We start from the raw sequence: 17,741 nt of genomic DNA on the forward strand, positions 1-17,741 counted from the left end.
AATTTTTTTTTTTAAAATTATACAAAAATTTAATTTTTTAAAAAAAATATTAAAAAAATTCACGTCGGCCTCAGCCGTTCCATCTTGGACAACCGACGTCTACGTTAGTGATTTTCCACCAAAATTGATAGAATTCACTCAATTTGTACAAAATTAAAAAGTCTTAGGATTGAATTGGCACGAATCCAAACGGTTTATGACTCAATTGACACCAATAAAAGGTTTACGACTGAATTGAATCAATATAAAAGGTTTAGGAGTGAATTTGCACCAAAAGAAGATTTAGGACTGAATTAATACCAATACTATAGATTTATGACTTTTTTTGACACTTTTCCCACTGAAATCCGGTAAATCAGAGATCCTATGGTACGCGGAATCCCACTATTGTATGTCTGAGAGAACATATATTTCATGGCTTGCTTGGGTTATGTCTGCTCACGAGACAAGTTCCGTCACCGTGGCACAGCGTGTTCTGGCGAACCCTTTTGCGGGTTCGAATGCCCAATGGCCATCCAGATGTTTTCGACAGGATTTGGTTCTTGACACGAGGTGGGATCGGCAAGGCTTCCAGAAAAGATTTAACATCTGTGAGGCAACCTGACGCACCACGAGTACATCCAAAATGGCAAGGGCAGGGACGTTGGGCTGAATCAAATATCGACGTCCGAAGCCAAAATTGCGAGTGGAAGTGGGGAACAAGCTCGCAGTAGAGATAGATATATACGCTGGGTAGTAAGCTGGACTGCTTCCCGATGCTTAGGCTTTGGGTGTGCAACCGGATCGGTTCTACCCTTGGAATCGGATCGGATCACCCAAAAAATAGTTCCAAAAACTGGTTTTGTTACAACCGGTCTGAGAACTGGCTCCAGATTTTCGGGACAGGTTGGAACAGGTCCAGTTCCTGGTCCAGAAAATGCAATATACGACGACCGGTGGTTTATCAATAAGGATATCGATTGGTGAAGAATGATAAGCCTCTAGGGCGTTAGAAGAAGGATGAACGCATCAAGATCCAATTACGAGCTTGAAGTTACCGGAGAAAATGAAATGATTGTGATCGTGGGACAATTATCATGCATTTGCAGAGGAACATCCGCTTTGGTATTAGGATCAAGGCAACATGGGAACGTGGGCACAAGATTTTCGGAATGAAAGGGATACGAGCACAATTGTTGAAAACCGCCCGGGAGCTGTTATGACACAACTATTATAAATACCACAAATCAAGAAATTTATTATCTTTTAATATCTTTACTTTTATGCACTATACTTTTATTTCCCCGGATTCATGCCATTGATTAAATTTTAGTGTATTTCTTATCTGTAGTTTCCGGATCCACACGATCGATTAAATTTCGGCGTGTATCTTTATTATGGTTGTTGCATTGTTGATTAAATTCCAGCATAATACTTTAGTGTTTTCCAGCTTTGTTGTCGACTAAATTTCAGTATAGTTTGTTTGCATTAGATCTTTTGAAAGTCTATATTTCTCAAGTCTTGTCGTCAATTAAATTTTGGCTTGATTTGTGGTTGTATGTTGGAATACATATCACGATACTATCGGTTGTAACCAATAAATGAAGCAATCAGAGATGCTATCTCTGAGAAAGCAATAACAAATTAACTCTAACAACCGCAGCCACCAGACGGAGTGAACAGGTTATTACCTGGGCATCGACTCAGGAAAGTCCTTGGGCCATCTTCTTGAAGAGATGCAGTCTCAAAAACAAGGAAGTGCTTTGAGCACGTGGGTTCCTTCACCTTGTGTGATGAGGCAGAGACACATGCAGAGCCTTTGTGAAATCTCGCTAAAAGTTGCATTGGCTGATCGCCACAGTCATTCGACTTTGCCCTGCATCATGCGAGAAAAATCGAATAGATTGTCACAAAATTAAACACCAGTGAGGTACGGATTACAGAATCTCCTTTAGGTGATTATATCTTGCCAAAGGAGTTATGCATGCTCCAAACTATGTCTCTCAAGATACAACACATTGAACCCATTTGTATTAGCACTTTAAGAACAAGACCCATCCAAACACTTCTCGAAACCGGCATACATTTGAGATTGAGCCAAAGAGAAAACTCAAGAGTTCTATATTTGAGCTGAAAAAAGGTACGTTTTATAGAGACAGAGAAAAATGGTCGCACATGAACTAAAGATACGTGTGAACTGAAGAGACATGCTCGGCAATTGTGGAGCATTAATCATGTGAACTGGATAGACACGTCTTGGCAATTGTTAAGTTATTAATCATGTGAACAAAAGAGACAACCAAAAAGACATATCTGGTTTTACTCACTTCCATTCCATTGATCTATCAATCCATTATTACAACAGTACTGTTGCAATTCAAATTGTCGATTTATTTAATACCTGTGATATTTCCTATCTAGAGTCAGCCATATATTCTATTTTCCTTTAAGCAAAAGCCGAAGAACGACTTTTGATGAATAATATTTCGTCGCAAAAGAAATTATGGCCAGATAAGTTCTTAGTTTTAGCCTATTAGGTGTTGAAGTATTTTTCTCGTAAGGTCAACTTCTTTAGATGATTCCAAGTTCTCATTATGATGAGCTCACGATCTCCCCCATTATATTTGTCACACTGTCAAAGTTTTCAACTGTAACTTATGGGAAGCGCACAGTTTCACGGAGAGAACCCGGTTCTAACCAATTAAGACACTCGGAGTGTACCACTTCATCTCCCAAAACTTAAATTTTGGTTTCGCCTTCCTTTTGATTGAGGCACTGGACTTTGTACAAACTTCTATCTCAATTGTTTAGAAGCAACCATCGACGAGGTAAGCAGTATAGCGCCGGATAAATGTGGTCCTCTCACTTAGCACGTGCATCCCGTCGTGAGCGAACAATGTTTAGTTAAACGAATTTCGACGTTCAAGCGTAGACCGACAAGACCGACGGCACGAGAGTTTCCTCGGTACTTTGCAAGGCGCCAGACCTAGTACACTCCCATTCCCTTGCTCCTGCCCCATTTTGCAGTCTCAATGACAGATGCAGTTTGAATTGAGTTTGCATGCGGGCGTGTGCGAGGAATGAATTGATCGACGCAAGTCCGATTTAGGAATCCAAGCCAAGCTCCATGCCTGTACCACCATGAGTCAAAGCAAGAACTAAGTCGGAGCTCGTATGATCAATCCAAACAACCGACCTGCTAGCTTCCACGCTCGGTGGGATCGTGAACTTTTCCATCAACCATTGTTCGTTTCTTTTATTGTTTGTGTTTTTCCCAAACCCAGTTGCGCGTGCATCTTGAGCTCAGATCTCTAGAACTCCAGCTCAGCAAGAGGTGAATCAGCAAAGGGCTCCAATAATCAGAGAGCAAATAATATTTTTTCTGTGACGGTGACAAGCACAAGAACGTTATTGGTAGGCAACTTCCATGCAGGACAGATGGAGGAACAATTTTACATCGAAGTCCCTCTTCAACTTGGGTCCAACTGCTTTGACCGTGGGTGCCAACCAGTGTTGACTCGGCACGTTATTCGTGCCGACAAGAACTTGGGTATTTTAACTATGTTACGTTCATCGGAGCACTGGGATGCAATAAAGAAAAAGGGTTCCTCCTTTTGTCGCAACGCATAGTCTCTTGAGTATACAAGCCACTTGACAAAACATTTCAGAATTACAAACAGAAAGGGGAAAACAAAGCCATTTGCAATCATCAATGTGAAATAATGTGTTGGAGTTATCCCACATCAATTGTGGAAGGCCACAACATCTGCACAAAGTATATAAGCCCGCAGGGTGATACCTTCACACTTTTTTCAGAAAAATTGAAGCAATCGCGCAACAAACCCACCCAAGAACATCAACGATAAAAAATTTTGCCACTAACTCGCCTCCGATCCCATTGACGGACTCCTTAACAGCTGGAGCTGCCGGTGGTGCCGCGCTACGATCGAGATCGTCTTTCCCTTCTTTGCATTCACTAACAAAGAGTCCTGGAGGGTATTTTCCACAGAGGTTAATGTAGCCAAACATGGTCGAAGCACGATCGGTTGCGAGGTCATTTATTCGATCGGCGAAGGGACACATGCGAATACTTTGGAAGCTCCATGGCAGAGCTTGGCTGTGTATTGGGCTCCCCCGCATTGGCTCGTGAGGATTGTGTAGTTCCGGTTCTCCAAGTCTACAAAGTAATTACAAAGAGGTGATTGTGAGAATAACAGCATACTGTGGCCAACAATTTCTTAAAGAAGTGGGGTCCATAATCATTTTTAATTATTTATTATCTATGTTTATGGCTCACAACATGCTGTCAATCTTAAGGTAAATAAAAAACTATCACATATGCATATTCCATTCTGGTTTCCCTTATTTCTCTTTTAATTTAATAGAAACTTGCCTAATTTAATCGTGTAAGAACATAAAGCACTTTCACGTAAAGGGTCTTGCTAGGATGACAATGTTACAGTAGAACGGTGGAATGATAGACATAAGATCGGATATGCGTCCCGTCTTGATTACTAAATATTTTTTTGTCATTCATAATACTTACGATTGAGAGTGCACCGTTATAAAACACTGTTAGCTTCTCAAATTCCTTCGAGTAAAATGAGCGAGATCGTTCCAAGTCCTTGTTAATTGGTCTGTGCAAGAACCAACAAAATTTTGGATAATGATGAGCGTGAGATCGCGGCTTTTAATGGGAAAGGTTGCACCGGGATGTTGGGGACATTATAAAGAGTTTCCTAGTTAAAAAAGGGCCAAAAGTGAATTTGACCGGGGGTCCTTTCATCCAATAGCCTTTTTTATGGTTTTTTCTCTCCTTTTCTCTATTTTTATTTTTATTTTTTTTTCCTTTTCTCCTTTTTCTTTAATCTTCTTATCCATCATTGCCGCATTGAGGCTGAAACCGCTGATCACCATCGTCTCAACAACGTGTAGGGCTTCGTTTTGGTGGACGAGACCACAAAAGCAAGTAATGAGCGTGTCGGAGGGCATCGAAGGCGCACTTATGGGGGATGTAAGTAATTCTGAAGATTGAATATCCTGATTATATGTTGTCAAACAAAATTACGTATAATCATAGTGGAATGTTGAAACGTAAGGAATAAATGTACTTACCTCCAATCATTGATGAAACCGATTGACAAATCGAAATTCATAGAGCGTTGAACGGTCGACGACATGTGCTTCTAGCCAATTGCCTTTTCTATGCAATGATATATGTTCTATCCGAAAACGTACATTCTGAATGTACGTTAGAATGAAAATTGACGATAATAGGATTTGGCTTAGATGACCCTTTTATTTTCCCTCCTTTGCACCCCTTCGAATAACGTCATCCATTAAGTTATCATAACTTTGGGGCATCGTGACTCTTGGGCAATAACAATTATCATTCAAGTTAATGCAATCAATGGAACGTTAATGAAATAATCGAATGTGAGATCACATTATCTATAAAATATTATAACATTCTTTTACTTGATCCCAACATTTCATCAAACGAAACATTGAACTAAATTTACAAAAACTTCATGCTGAAGACAAAGCACATGGATCATGGCGATATGTCCTCTTAGAACGAGTAGTATCTTTCATGTATCACTATGCACCTTATCTCATCTAAATTAGCCCATATGTGATAATATGACTTAATGAATAAATCTTATGTTTATTCTAGGTTTAAGATGACTGTTATTCTCGGAATAAATGAATGTGTACATAAGAATTAAGAAAAACATCATAAATAAATAAGAGTTTCACAAATTTGTCCATACGAATAAAAATTACATGATAGGACCTATTTCCATTATAATCACATGATCCTTGTATCTCATTGGTGGTATGCCTTTAGCTAAAGGATCGCCTAACATCAATTTAGTAGTAATATGTTCTATGACCACTTTCTTTTCCTTAACAAGTTCTCTTATGGCAAAATACTTAATGTCGATGTGCTTGCTTTGACTACCTCTTTTGTGATTTTTAGCCATAAAAACTGCAGCTGAATTATCACAAAACATACTTAATGGCCTAACAATTGAATCCACAACTCTAAGCCTTGAAATGAAACTCTTCAACCACACACCATACGAGGTGGCCTTAAAACAAGAAACGAACTCGGTTTCCATGGTGGAAATACCAACCAATGTCTGCTTCACACTCCTCCATGATACGGCTCTGCCATTAAACATAAAGATGTATCAAGATGTTGATTTTCGAGAATCAACGTAACTAGGAAAGTCTGAATCTGAATAACCGACTACCTCCAGGTTGTCAATCCGTTTATATATAAGCACGAAACCTTTTGTATCTTGAAGGTACCTCATCACCCTCTTTGCAGCTCTTCGGTGGTCAATACTTGGATTACTACGATATCTTCCCAACATTTCCATAGCGAATGTAATGTCAGGTCGAGTACAAACCTGAGCATACATCAAGCTTCCAACGGTAGAAGCATATGAAATATCTTTCATTTGTTCCCTTTCTAAATTATTCCTCGGGCGCCGGTTCAAATTGAACCTATCATCCTTCACAATAGGTGCTATACTCGGTGAACAATCTTTCATCAGAAATCTCTCTAAAACTTTATTGATATAGGTTTCTTGAGATATTCCTACAATGCCTCGAGTTTTATCCCTATGAATCTTAATGCCAATGACATAAGATGTCTCACCCATATCCTTTATGTCAAACTTCTAAGAGAGATTATTTCACTTCACGTAACAGTCTCTTATCATTGGTTGTAAGTAAAATGTCATCCACATATAACATAAGAAAATAAATTTTGCTTCCATTGACCTTCCGATATATTCATTGATCTACGATATTATCTACAAAACCGAATGAAGAGATGATACCATGAAAGCTTAAGTACTATTGGTGAGATGCTTGTTTCAAGCCATATATAGATTTTTTAAGCTTGTACATCAAATTCTCACCATTACTAGAGGAGAATCCTTCCGGTTATTTCATATGAACCTCTTCCTCTAGCTCTCCATTGAGGAACGCTATTTTCACATCCATTTGATGCAATTCCATGTTAAAATAGGCAACCAATGCCAAGTGATACGAAAAGAATCTTTCTTAGATACCGGAGAAAAAGTCTTTGTATAATCGATTCCCTTCTTTTGAGTGAATCCCTTGGCAACGAGTCCGGTTTTATATCTCTATTGGCCAATGAGTCATTCTTAGTTTGGAAGACCCTTTTTCAACCAATGGCCCTTTTACCATCGGCCAACTTGACCAAATCCCAAACTATGTTAGATGCCATAGAATTCATTTCTTCCTTCATAGCATTGTGCCACAAATCGGATTTATCACAACTCATGACTTGTGAAAATGTTTGTGTATTATTCTCGGTTCTTACATTATAGTCAGATTCTTGCATATACACAACGTAATCACTAGGAATTACTGATTTCTTCATTCTAGTGGATCTTCTTAATGTTGCATCAACATTCTTGAAACATGTTGTTCAACCGCTTGTTCAACAATTTCTGGTAATTGATGAACAATTGGATCTATTGGATTATTATCAGCATGTTGTAGAGTCTCAATGATTGGTTATTCAACAGCCGGTTGGATTGGAGAAGTATTATGAACAATAGGCAATCTAGTACTTGATGTGAAATATTGAGCATCTAAATGATTTTTCTCAAGAACAAGGTCCCCTAATCGACCGCTCTCACTAATCAAGTTATTTTCAAGAAACTTCGCATTTCCCTATACCACGAATATAGTGGTATGATATGGACAATAAAATATGTACCCCTTGGATTATTTAGCATATCTAACGAAATACCCACTTATAGTCCTTGGGTCTAATTTCTTTTCTAGTTGATTGTAGACTCTTAATTTAGACGGGCATCCGTCGCAAACTCGGTTTCCAAACTTTGAATAAATTAAAAGGTGTCTTTGGGACAGCCTTGGTCAGAGCACGGTTCAATATGTACGCTGTCGTCTTAAGAGTTTCAGTCCACAAGGATTTAGGAAGTTTAGAGTTATTAAGCATACTCCGCACCATATCCAATAAATTTTGGTTTCTTCTTTCTGCTACACCGTTTTGGTCCGGAGACCTAGGCATGGTGTATTGGGCAACTATTCCATGCTTTTGAAGAAACTTCGCAAATGGACCAAGTGCTTGTCCATCTTTAGTATATTTACCATAATATTCTCTAACTCTGTCTAGTCTCACGATCTTAATTTGCTTATCGCATTGTTTCTTTACTTTGGCTTTTAATACCTTAAAGGCATCTAAAGCTTCGTGCTTAGTATGAAACAAGTAAAGATTACATGAAACGCGAGTAATCATCTATGAAGGTGATGAAATATTTATGACCAAGTAAGTCCATATCCGAACAATAGATGTTTGTATGTATAATTTCTAATACTTCCGAGATTTTCTTGTCACCTCTTTTTGACTCGTTGGCCTGTTTTCCCTTTATGTAGTCCACACAAGTATCATGATCGGATAAATCTAAAGTACCGAGTACTCCACCATTTACTAATCGCTTAATTCTATTTACGGAGATATATCCTAATCTATGGTGCCACAACATAGAGGAATCTTCATTCACAACACATCATTTTATGACAGCATTATCATGAATATGCATTGCTTTATAAAATATATTGTCTTGTAAATTAATTCGGAGAAGACCATTGGACAGAATACTATTCTCAACAATTTCAGATTTATATGACAAACTGAAGGCCGAGTATAAAAAGTTAAAGGAGTAACCAAACAGTACAAATCTTGAAATAGAAATCAAATTTCTAGAGAAATTTGGTACATAAAAGGTTATTTCCAAATTCAAAATGGAGTCACTATTGAGAACTAATCTGCATGTCCTAATAGCTTCCACATGCGAATGCATCTTGTTTCCATAAAGATGCATTGTTCACTTCCTACTGGTTTCTTATGGTTTTGAAAACCTTGCAAGGAATTCGAAATGTGGATTGTAGATCCAGAATCAATCCACCAAACGTTGTGACTCACATCAATTCATAACAAATATATGAGGTTGTATTACCTTTCTTCTAGAGTCAGCCCTTAAATTGCTAACAATCCTTCTTCATATGTCCATTCCTTTTAGAAAAGAAGCATTTGGATTCCCTCTTAATGTCAGCTTGGGGAAGTATTTTACCATTTCCCTTCTGCTTGCATTGCCTTTTAAATTTTGCTTGTGTTGTCAAATGAATACTATCTCCCGATTCCACAAGCAGCCTATCTTCCTCTTGAACGCATGTGGTCATGATTTCATTAATTGATTACTTATCCTTATGTGTTATAAAAGATCTTGAAATGTGCATATTGTTGGGGAATAGTATTCGGGATATAGTACACAAGAAAGGATTCAGATATATCAACCTTAATTTCTTTAGCCGAGCCAGTATGTCCCTTATCTTCATATGTGCTCACGCGTACCTCTAACACTCGTAAACTTCAACGATGACAACTTCATAATTAGGGTCATGGCATGTGCCTTTTCCAAATCAAATTGCATACCGATAGCCTCCAACAAAGCCTTAACATTGCTATGCTGAGAGACCGAACCATGAATGCTAGAAATTTTTTTTGTCCATATGAACATCGCACTAAGACAGTTGGATCACTCCCATTGTTCATAAAGGGTTATCACCTGTAGTGCTCGTATCAGTAGGAGCAGGTGGTTCGTCTTTCTTTGTAGCACATTCAACATCCATGCACCCAAATTGAAGAAGGATTAACTCCTTCCAAATTTTGTAGTTTTCACCATTCAACATGGGAACATCATTCTTAAATTCAAAGAAATTTACATGTGGTAAAACCGCATAATAAACAAAGTAAACATGCTTACGTCATAATATTTGAGGTAAATTCACTTAATTTATGTTTTACATATACAAAACATATTATATAATATGAATCAAATGACATCAAAATTGCATGTGAGCTAAGTTTCTAATTTAAATATATTCATAATAATCGTATGATGAAACTATCAAATTATATTCCTTTTTCCTAATCCTTGTGGGGAAATTAAAAAAATAATATGATATTTCAACCTAATTAATCATATTAATATAATGGAAATTCCTGTGGTATAAAATTTATTATATTAATATAATTAATTACAAGTAAATGCCATTTACTATATGTGATCTAGAGGCTCTTAATGATAGATGTTGTGACTAATCTCTAATTAATTAAAAATATATAGATTACTAGACATTTAATTGCATGCAAGTATACTTTATTGCATATAAGAGCAAATCTATAAATTTGCGTGAGCAGGACTGAATTGTAAATTAAACTCAAGGAGTAAAACCATAAATTAATTGAATGGGGTTAAAATCGTAAATTCTGACGCAATCTGGGACAAAATAAGGAAAGGAAGATGGGGGTGGGGGCAAAAGGGTAAATATGGCCACAGCAAAGCTCCCGCGTTTCCCCAATGCAGCAAGACCGTTGCCCATCTTTTTTTTTAAATGAAAGGGAGACACTCCCACGTGGACACGTGGGCAGTTCTCTCTTTCTCTCTCTGTTTGTTTTTTGAATTCTCCCCAAGTGGGCACCATGGCTGCGACTGCACATCTTCTTCCCTAAACAACGCGAACAGTACTTGCTTCCGTTCCGCCGGAATCCGCCGCTCGTTCGGCCACCGATTCTCCTCCGACAGCCCACCATAAATCAAAATAATTGGTGGGTTTTGCTCAACATGCCGGCATGACCATATAGGTCCAAGAATCAATGAAAACGGTGAATAAATTTGCCTGGAATCAAGCAAAAATCTCTCACACGAAAAAGCCTAATCCGCGACGTCCACCGCCAAATGGGCCTCCGGCGAGCAACCAAATGTCGAGATTCCTTAGGATTTTTGTTCTCCATGGTGAGACAACCCTACGGTTCCGAATTTGGGCCGTGATTCGCCTGACGGCCAATAACCCGCCGGCCATAATATCCCAAAATTTCGTTTTACTCATAATAAACCCACAAAAATTGCACCCGAAACTCAATAATTCAATCCAAATCATATGTTAAATATTAAAGCAGAGACATGCTCTGATACCAAACGTAAGTATTTCTAAAGATCGAATGTCTCGATTATACGTAGTCAAACAAAATCACATATAATCAGAACCGAATGCGAAAACATAAGAAATCTATACTTACCTCTAGCCATTGATGAAGTCGATTAATAAATTAGAATGGGCGGGACGTTGAACGGTACGGGTGCTTCTAGCCAATTGCCCTTTGTAATGCGATGGTGTGTGTTCTCTTCGAAATTTCATACAATTTGAATGCATGTTAAAATGAAAATTGACAATAAGAGAGTTTAGCTTAAATGACCTTTTTATATTTTTTCCTTCGCACTTCTTCGAATAACGTCATCCATCAAAATTTATCGTAATTTTTGGACGTGGTGACTCTTGAACGAGAATAGCTATCACATTATTTATAAAATATTATAATAGGGAAGCCTTAGGCTTAGGTCGACGCTGAAAAGTGGGCAGAGGATGTGGAAGGAAGAGAGGAAAAAATAAATAAGAAGAGAGAAAAGAAAAGGAGAGAGAGAGGACAAAAAAAAAAAAAACAGCTATTTTTGTTGACTGAGTACGGATCTTTGTCTCCCATTTTCGATCGTCAACAGTTGCTTCTAACTGAAGCTAACTGAAGAGGCACACGGACGGACAAGTTATTGCTCAAGTTCTCTCCATCTCTGCTTCCTCGTACATGCGAACATGGACCAGGTTGAAGCAGAACTTGAAGAAGAAGTCTACAATATAGTCCCACTTCGCAACCGCTCCAGCGACCACCCCTGCCTTCGGTCGCCGGAGCTCCGCAACCTAGTGTCCACCTTGCGCACCGCCACTGTCAGCCTCCGGAAACCACCTTTCGCTCCGTGGAGCAATCACTACGACCTTCTTGACTGGCTCTCTTTGTTCTTTGGCTTCCAGGAGGACAACGCTCGGAATCAGCGCGAGCACCTTGTCCTCCACCTCGCGAACCGCCACTTGCGCTCCCGCGAAACGCCGCGAGACGACGTCACTTTGCTCGACCCCGCAGCCCTCCTCTGTTTCCGTAAGAAGCTGCTCCGGAACTACGAGGATTGGTGCTGTTTCTTGGGGAAGAAGTCCGAGGTATGGCTGATCGATGGTCTCGGTGAATCTGCAACAATTCGCCGTGAACTTTTGTATGTCTCTCTCTATCTCCTCATATGGGGCGAGTGCGCTAATTTGCGGTTCCTGCCCGAATGCATTTGTTATATATTCCACCACATGGCAAGGGAGTTGAATATGGTGTTGGAAGATTACATTGATTCGAACACTGGGCAACCTTTTTTGCCAGAAACATTAGGGGAAAAGGGATTCTTGAATGGTGTTGTGAAGCCCCTTTATGAGGTTGTTCGCATGGAGGTTCAAATCGGCCGTAATGGGAGTGCCCCACATAGTGAATGGAGGAATTATGATGACATAAACGAGTACTTCTGGAGCAGAAGGTGCTTTGAGGAGCTGAAGTGGCCTTTGGATGAGAGTAGTAGATCTTTCAAGAAATTCAAGATGGCGGGCAAGACTGGTTTCGTCGAACGAAGGTCGTTTTGGACTTTGTTCAGGAGCTTCAATAGGCTGTGGCTGATGTTAGTTTTATTCCTTCAAGCGGCAATTATCATTGCTTGGGAGGAGGAGCACAAGTTTCCTTGGCAGGCCTTGCAGAATAAGGAGATACAAGTTCGGGTTTTGAGCGCATTTGTGACTTGGAGCGGTTTGCACCTTCTGGAGTCGCTGCTTGATTCCGTCATGCAATGGGGTTTGGTCTCGAGACAGACATGGTGGATTGGCATGCGCATGGTGGTGAGAAATGTCATTGCAGCGATGTGGGCCGCTGCTTTGGGATGGTTTTATGTAAGGATTTGGTTACAGAGGAACGAGGACAGGGAGTGGTCTGCTGAGGCTGACAAACGGCTTGACTTTTTTCTTGATTTGGCTTTGGTATTTGTTCTTCTTAAGCTCTCAGCAGTTGCTCTGTCCTATGTTCCCTCCTTTGACAATTTCCTTGTTCGGATGAATTGGAGGATGTGCGAGTTGCTGATGAGCCGGACTTTTGTGGGGCGCCACTTGAGGGAAGGCATGAAGGAGTATGCAAAGTATGCCATGTTCTGGGTATCGATTCTGGCGACGAAATTCTTTTTCAGCTACTTTCTACAGATCCAACCCATGATTAGTCCTACAAAACAGTTGTTGCAACTTAGGAATGTAGATTATAGATTGCATCAGTTCTTTTACGACAGAAATGGTCTTGCCATTGGGTTGATGTGGTTTCCCATGGTGTTGATTTATATGATGGATTTGCAAATCTGGTATTCGATTTGGACATTCCTGGTTGGAGTGGCAGTTGGACTGTTCTCGAGATTGGGCGCAATCCAGAACAATCAGCATTTGAGGTTATGGTTTGACCATTTCGTTCGTGAAGTTGCAAAAAAATTTAATCTTGTAGGACAGGAGCAGCTGCTATATGAGAGCGAGTCAATGACAAGCAACAAATTCAGTTACATAAAGTTGGTAAATCCAAGCAACTGGGTTTCTCCGCGCCTTAAGAAGCTCGAATGTAACCAGCTTTTGGTGCGTAAGTTTGCTGTGATGTGGAATGAGATTATTAGGGCTTTCAGGGAGGAGGATATCATCTCGGATCAAGTAGTTGAGTTGCTGGAGCTGCCAAAAATTTCTTGGACATCCCGGGTTATAAGCTGGCCCTACTTTCTGCTCTCAAACGAGCTGCTATTTGCACTGAATGCGGTTTGTCGACTGGCAGATGCTCCTGACGCTCGGCTCTGGCACAAGATATGCAAGAACGAATATAGGCGCTGTGCTGTCATTGAAGCTTATGACAGTGTCAAGCATTTATTACTTGAGATATTAAGAGACAACATTGAGGAGCATTCCATTGTTGCTGCCTTGTTTGATGAAATTGATCGTTCACTGCAAACTGGACGATTCAGTACCACGTTTGACATGACTGTGCTACCAAAGATTCATGCAAGTTTAATCCATCTTGTTGAGTTGTTGAACGGGTCTATTGTAGATCCTGATCAAGTGGCGAGTTCTTTACAGGCCCTCTATAACATTGTTGTTCTAGAATTTTTCAAGCAAAGGAGAACCTATCAACAGTTGAAGGAGGATGGTTTGGCTCCGCAAAATTCTTTTCACCATTCGGGGTTGCACTTTGAGATTGCCATTCGGTTGCTGAATTCTAGAGATGGAATTTTCAGCCGGCAAATTCGACGCCTGCGGATGATTTTAACGACTAGGGATTCGCTGCAAAATATTCCCGCAAGTGAGGAGGCTCGAAGGCGAATTGCCTTCTTCTGCAATTCTCTATTCATGGATCTTCCGCGAGCTCCTCCAGTTGAGAGAATTAAAGCTTTCAGCGTTCTAACCCCTTACTATAATGAAGAAGTGCTGTATAGCAAGGAAGAACTGCAAAAAGAGAACGAAGATGGTATTTCCACTTTATATTACCTGCAGACGATTTACAGCGAAGATTGGCAAAACTTCATGGAGAGGATGCACCAGGAAGGAATGGTGTCTCCTGATGAAATTTGGACCACCAAGTTGCGTGATCTCCGGCTTTGGGCATCATACAGAGGTCAGACGCTCGCTCGTACAGTCAGGGGAATGATGAATTATTCCAAGGCCCTGAAGTTGCTAGCTTTTCTTGAATACCATCCTGACATATATTTCTCCCAAGGGCTGCAGGAGCCGGGTTCCACAATGCTAGACGACAACAAGGATTGTGTCGGCATGTCAAGTTTGCTTTCTGAAGGTTGTGCCTGTGAGCATGGGGTTGCTCTCATGAAGTATACCTATGTTGTTGCCTGTCAGGAGTATGGATATCAGAAGGCAAAAAGCGATCCCAAAGCAGAAGAAATATCATATTTAATGGAAAACAATGAAGCGCTACGCATAACTTATGTTGATGAGGTGAGTAAAAGTAGGGGTGAAAAAGAGTATTTCTCCGTTCTGGTCAAGTATGACAGACAGTCACAGAAAGAAGTCGAAATATACAGAATCAAGTTGCCAGGTCCCTTCAATCTAGGAGAAGGTAAACCGGAAAATCAAAATCAGGCCATTATCTTCACACGAGGCGAAGCCATTCAGACGATTGATATGAACCAAGACAACTATTTAGAGGAGGCGCTTAAGATGCCGAATCTGTTGGAGGAATTTGAGAGAGTCTATGGTACGCGGAATCCCACTATCCTAGGTCTGAGAGAACATATATTTACCGGTTCAATTTCATCGCTTGCTTGGTTTATGTCTGCTCAGGAGACAAGTTTCGTTACCTCAGGACAGCGTGTTCTGGCAGACCCTTTGAAGGTTCGAATGCACTATGGCCATCCAGATGTTTTCGACAGGATTTGGTTCTTGACACGAGGTGGGCTCAGCAAGGCTTCCAGAAGGATTAACATCAGCGAGGATATTTTTGCGGGCTTTAATTGTACCTTGCGCGGAGGCAACGTGACACACCACGAGTACATCCAGATTGGTAAGGGGAGGGATGTTGGGTTGAATCAAATATCGATGTTCGAAGCCAAAATTGCAAGTGGCAGCGGGGAACAAGCTCTCAGTAGAGATGTATATAGGCTGGGAAGTAAGCTGGACTTCTTCAGGATGCTTTCACTCTTCCATTCCACCGTCGGGTTCTACTTCAACAACATAATGGTGATCTGGACTATATATGCACTGTTGTGGGGGCGGTTGTATATGGCTCTGAGTGGCCTTGAAGGGACGGCTTTGGCAGACAAAGCAAACAAGAACTTCTTTGGTCCAGTTGTAAATATACAGCTTATCCAACTTATCCTTTTGACGGGGCTTCCAGCGGTTCTGGACGGTTCAATTGAGCAAGGAATCCTCTCGGCTTTATGGGATTTCTTAATATTGCAGCTTGAGCTTTCACCTGTCTTCTACACATTTTCTATGGGAACTCGGAGCCACTTCTTTGGCAGGACACTTCTTCATGGTGGTGCAAAGTACCAGGGGACTGGCCGTGGCTTTGCTTTGCAGCACAGGAGTTTCACCGAGAATTACAGATTCTATGCCCGTAGCCATTTTGTCAAGGCCCTTGAGATTGCATTGGTTCTCACTGTATACACTATTTATAGCCCTCTTGTTAATGGCACGTTCTTATTCATAGACACGAGCATCACTGGCTGGTTACTGGTCGCTTCGTGGATCCTTTCGCCTTTCATATTTAACCCATATGGTCTTGATTGGCTGAAGACGGTTAACGACTTCGATGAATTCATGAGCTGGATTAGGACCCACGGATGGCGAGGAGGCCTGATTGGGAAGTCCACGCAGAGCTGGAAAACATGGTGGTACGAGGAGCAGGATCATTTGCGGACGACGGGTTTCTGGGGGAAGTTTCTAGAGGTAATCCTGAACTTGCGCTTCTTCTTTTTCCAATATGGGATTGTTTACCATCTTCACATATCCTCTGGGAGTACCAGCCTTCTGGTTTACTTATTGTCCTGGGCGTACATAGCCGGGGCTTTTGGAATGTTTGTGGTGATATTATTCGCTCGAGAGAAGTTCGCGACCCGAGATCACAGTAATTATCGGCTAGTTCTGTGGGTCGCTACTGCTTTGGTGGCTCTAGCATTGTGTGCCTTGGTGCAGTTCACGAATTTCAAGCTGATTGATTTTTTCCCTAGTCTGCTGGCATTCATACCCACTGGCTGGGGAATCATTTCAATAGCCCAGGTGTTTAGGTCCTCTATCGAAAGAACTAGGCTTTGGGACATTGTTGTTTATTTGGCTCGGCTATATGATCTCTTGTTTGGAGCGATTGTCATGGTGCCGGTCGCAGTATTAGCATGGCTTCCCGGGTTTCAGTCGATGCAAACGAGGATCCTCTACAATGAGGCGTTTGTCAGGGGAGTCCGGATATCCCAGATACTTTCGGTGAAGAAAGTAAGAGGAACGGGTAACTTGTAATCCTAGGGGCATTCGAATGTGGAGTCTCTTTTGATGTGTTTGCAGTCCCTGCTTTCTGCATTTTACATTTGCTTACTACTCTGTAACAAAATTATGCAGACAAATTGAAACCGCCTTTGGTCCTCTACTACTGATAGGGTAGTAGTTATCTGCAGCTCCATGCACCCCATGATAGATTACCATTTTTTTTTCCCCTAATGCTAGGGATTGGCTCTGCATATGGTATGAAATATCGGTCCATTGAGCAAACTAGGTTTCCATTGATTTTACAAATTCCAAGTGAGGCTTATGCATTAGTGTTTTGCAGCTGAACCGAAGGGGCTGGATGTTACAAATTCCAACTGATGCTTAAGCATTAGTCTTTTGCAGCTGGACCTATCAGCAACATTCTTTCAAACATGTAATTTTTGTTCCCCTTTCAAGCGGTTTCGGCAGCTAATAGCTCCTATCATAAGGCAATGTTACGCTTCTATTTAACCGGAGAGCATTGTTAAATTGTGGACCGAATGAAACTCGCCAGATCGTAGTCATTAACCGACCATTCATCCTAAATCAAGCTCAAGCTTATAGCTTGGAAGGCCTCTTCATATATTTCAGACTGGGATATTAGTCCAGGTTGATAACTGAAAACTGTTCATGTAAATTATCTCGGCTACGCTGGTGATGCAGAGTTGACTTCTGATTTTAACTTATTCAAGTTGCCTACTTACCTGATCCAACATGTTTCATTTCGCGGCTTAATTACTGTGGAGGGAGTGGATGGAAATCTTCAGACTCATGGGATTGGG

General features: G+C 40.7%; 1 protein-coding gene across 1 annotated transcript; it reads left to right on the plus strand.

Annotated features, from left to right (window-relative positions):
• Nucleotides 1-11,564: 11,564 nt before the first annotated feature.
• Nucleotides 11,565-17,101, plus strand: LOC115752315 (callose synthase 12-like). Its single transcript, XM_048271634.1, has 2 exons — nucleotides 11,565-16,899; nucleotides 16,948-17,101. The coding sequence occupies exons 1-2, from the start codon at nucleotides 11,701-11,703 to the stop codon at nucleotides 16,951-16,953; spliced, it is 5,205 nt and encodes a 1,734-aa protein (XP_048127591.1). The 5' UTR covers nucleotides 11,565-11,700; the 3' UTR covers nucleotides 16,954-17,101.
• The last annotated feature ends 640 nt before the right edge of the window (nucleotides 17,102-17,741 follow it).

Source organism: Rhodamnia argentea, chromosome 10 (genome assembly GCF_020921035.1).
Source record: "Rhodamnia argentea isolate NSW1041297 chromosome 10, ASM2092103v1, whole genome shotgun sequence".
Lineage (NCBI taxonomy): Eukaryota > Viridiplantae > Streptophyta > Magnoliopsida > Myrtales > Myrtaceae > Rhodamnia > Rhodamnia argentea.

What these genes read in the sequence shown, in the direction of transcription:
- LOC115752315 (XM_048271634.1), top strand. Translation starts at nt 11,701, where the DNA reads ATGGACCAGGTTGAAGCAGAACTTGAAGAAGAAGTCTACAATATAGTC.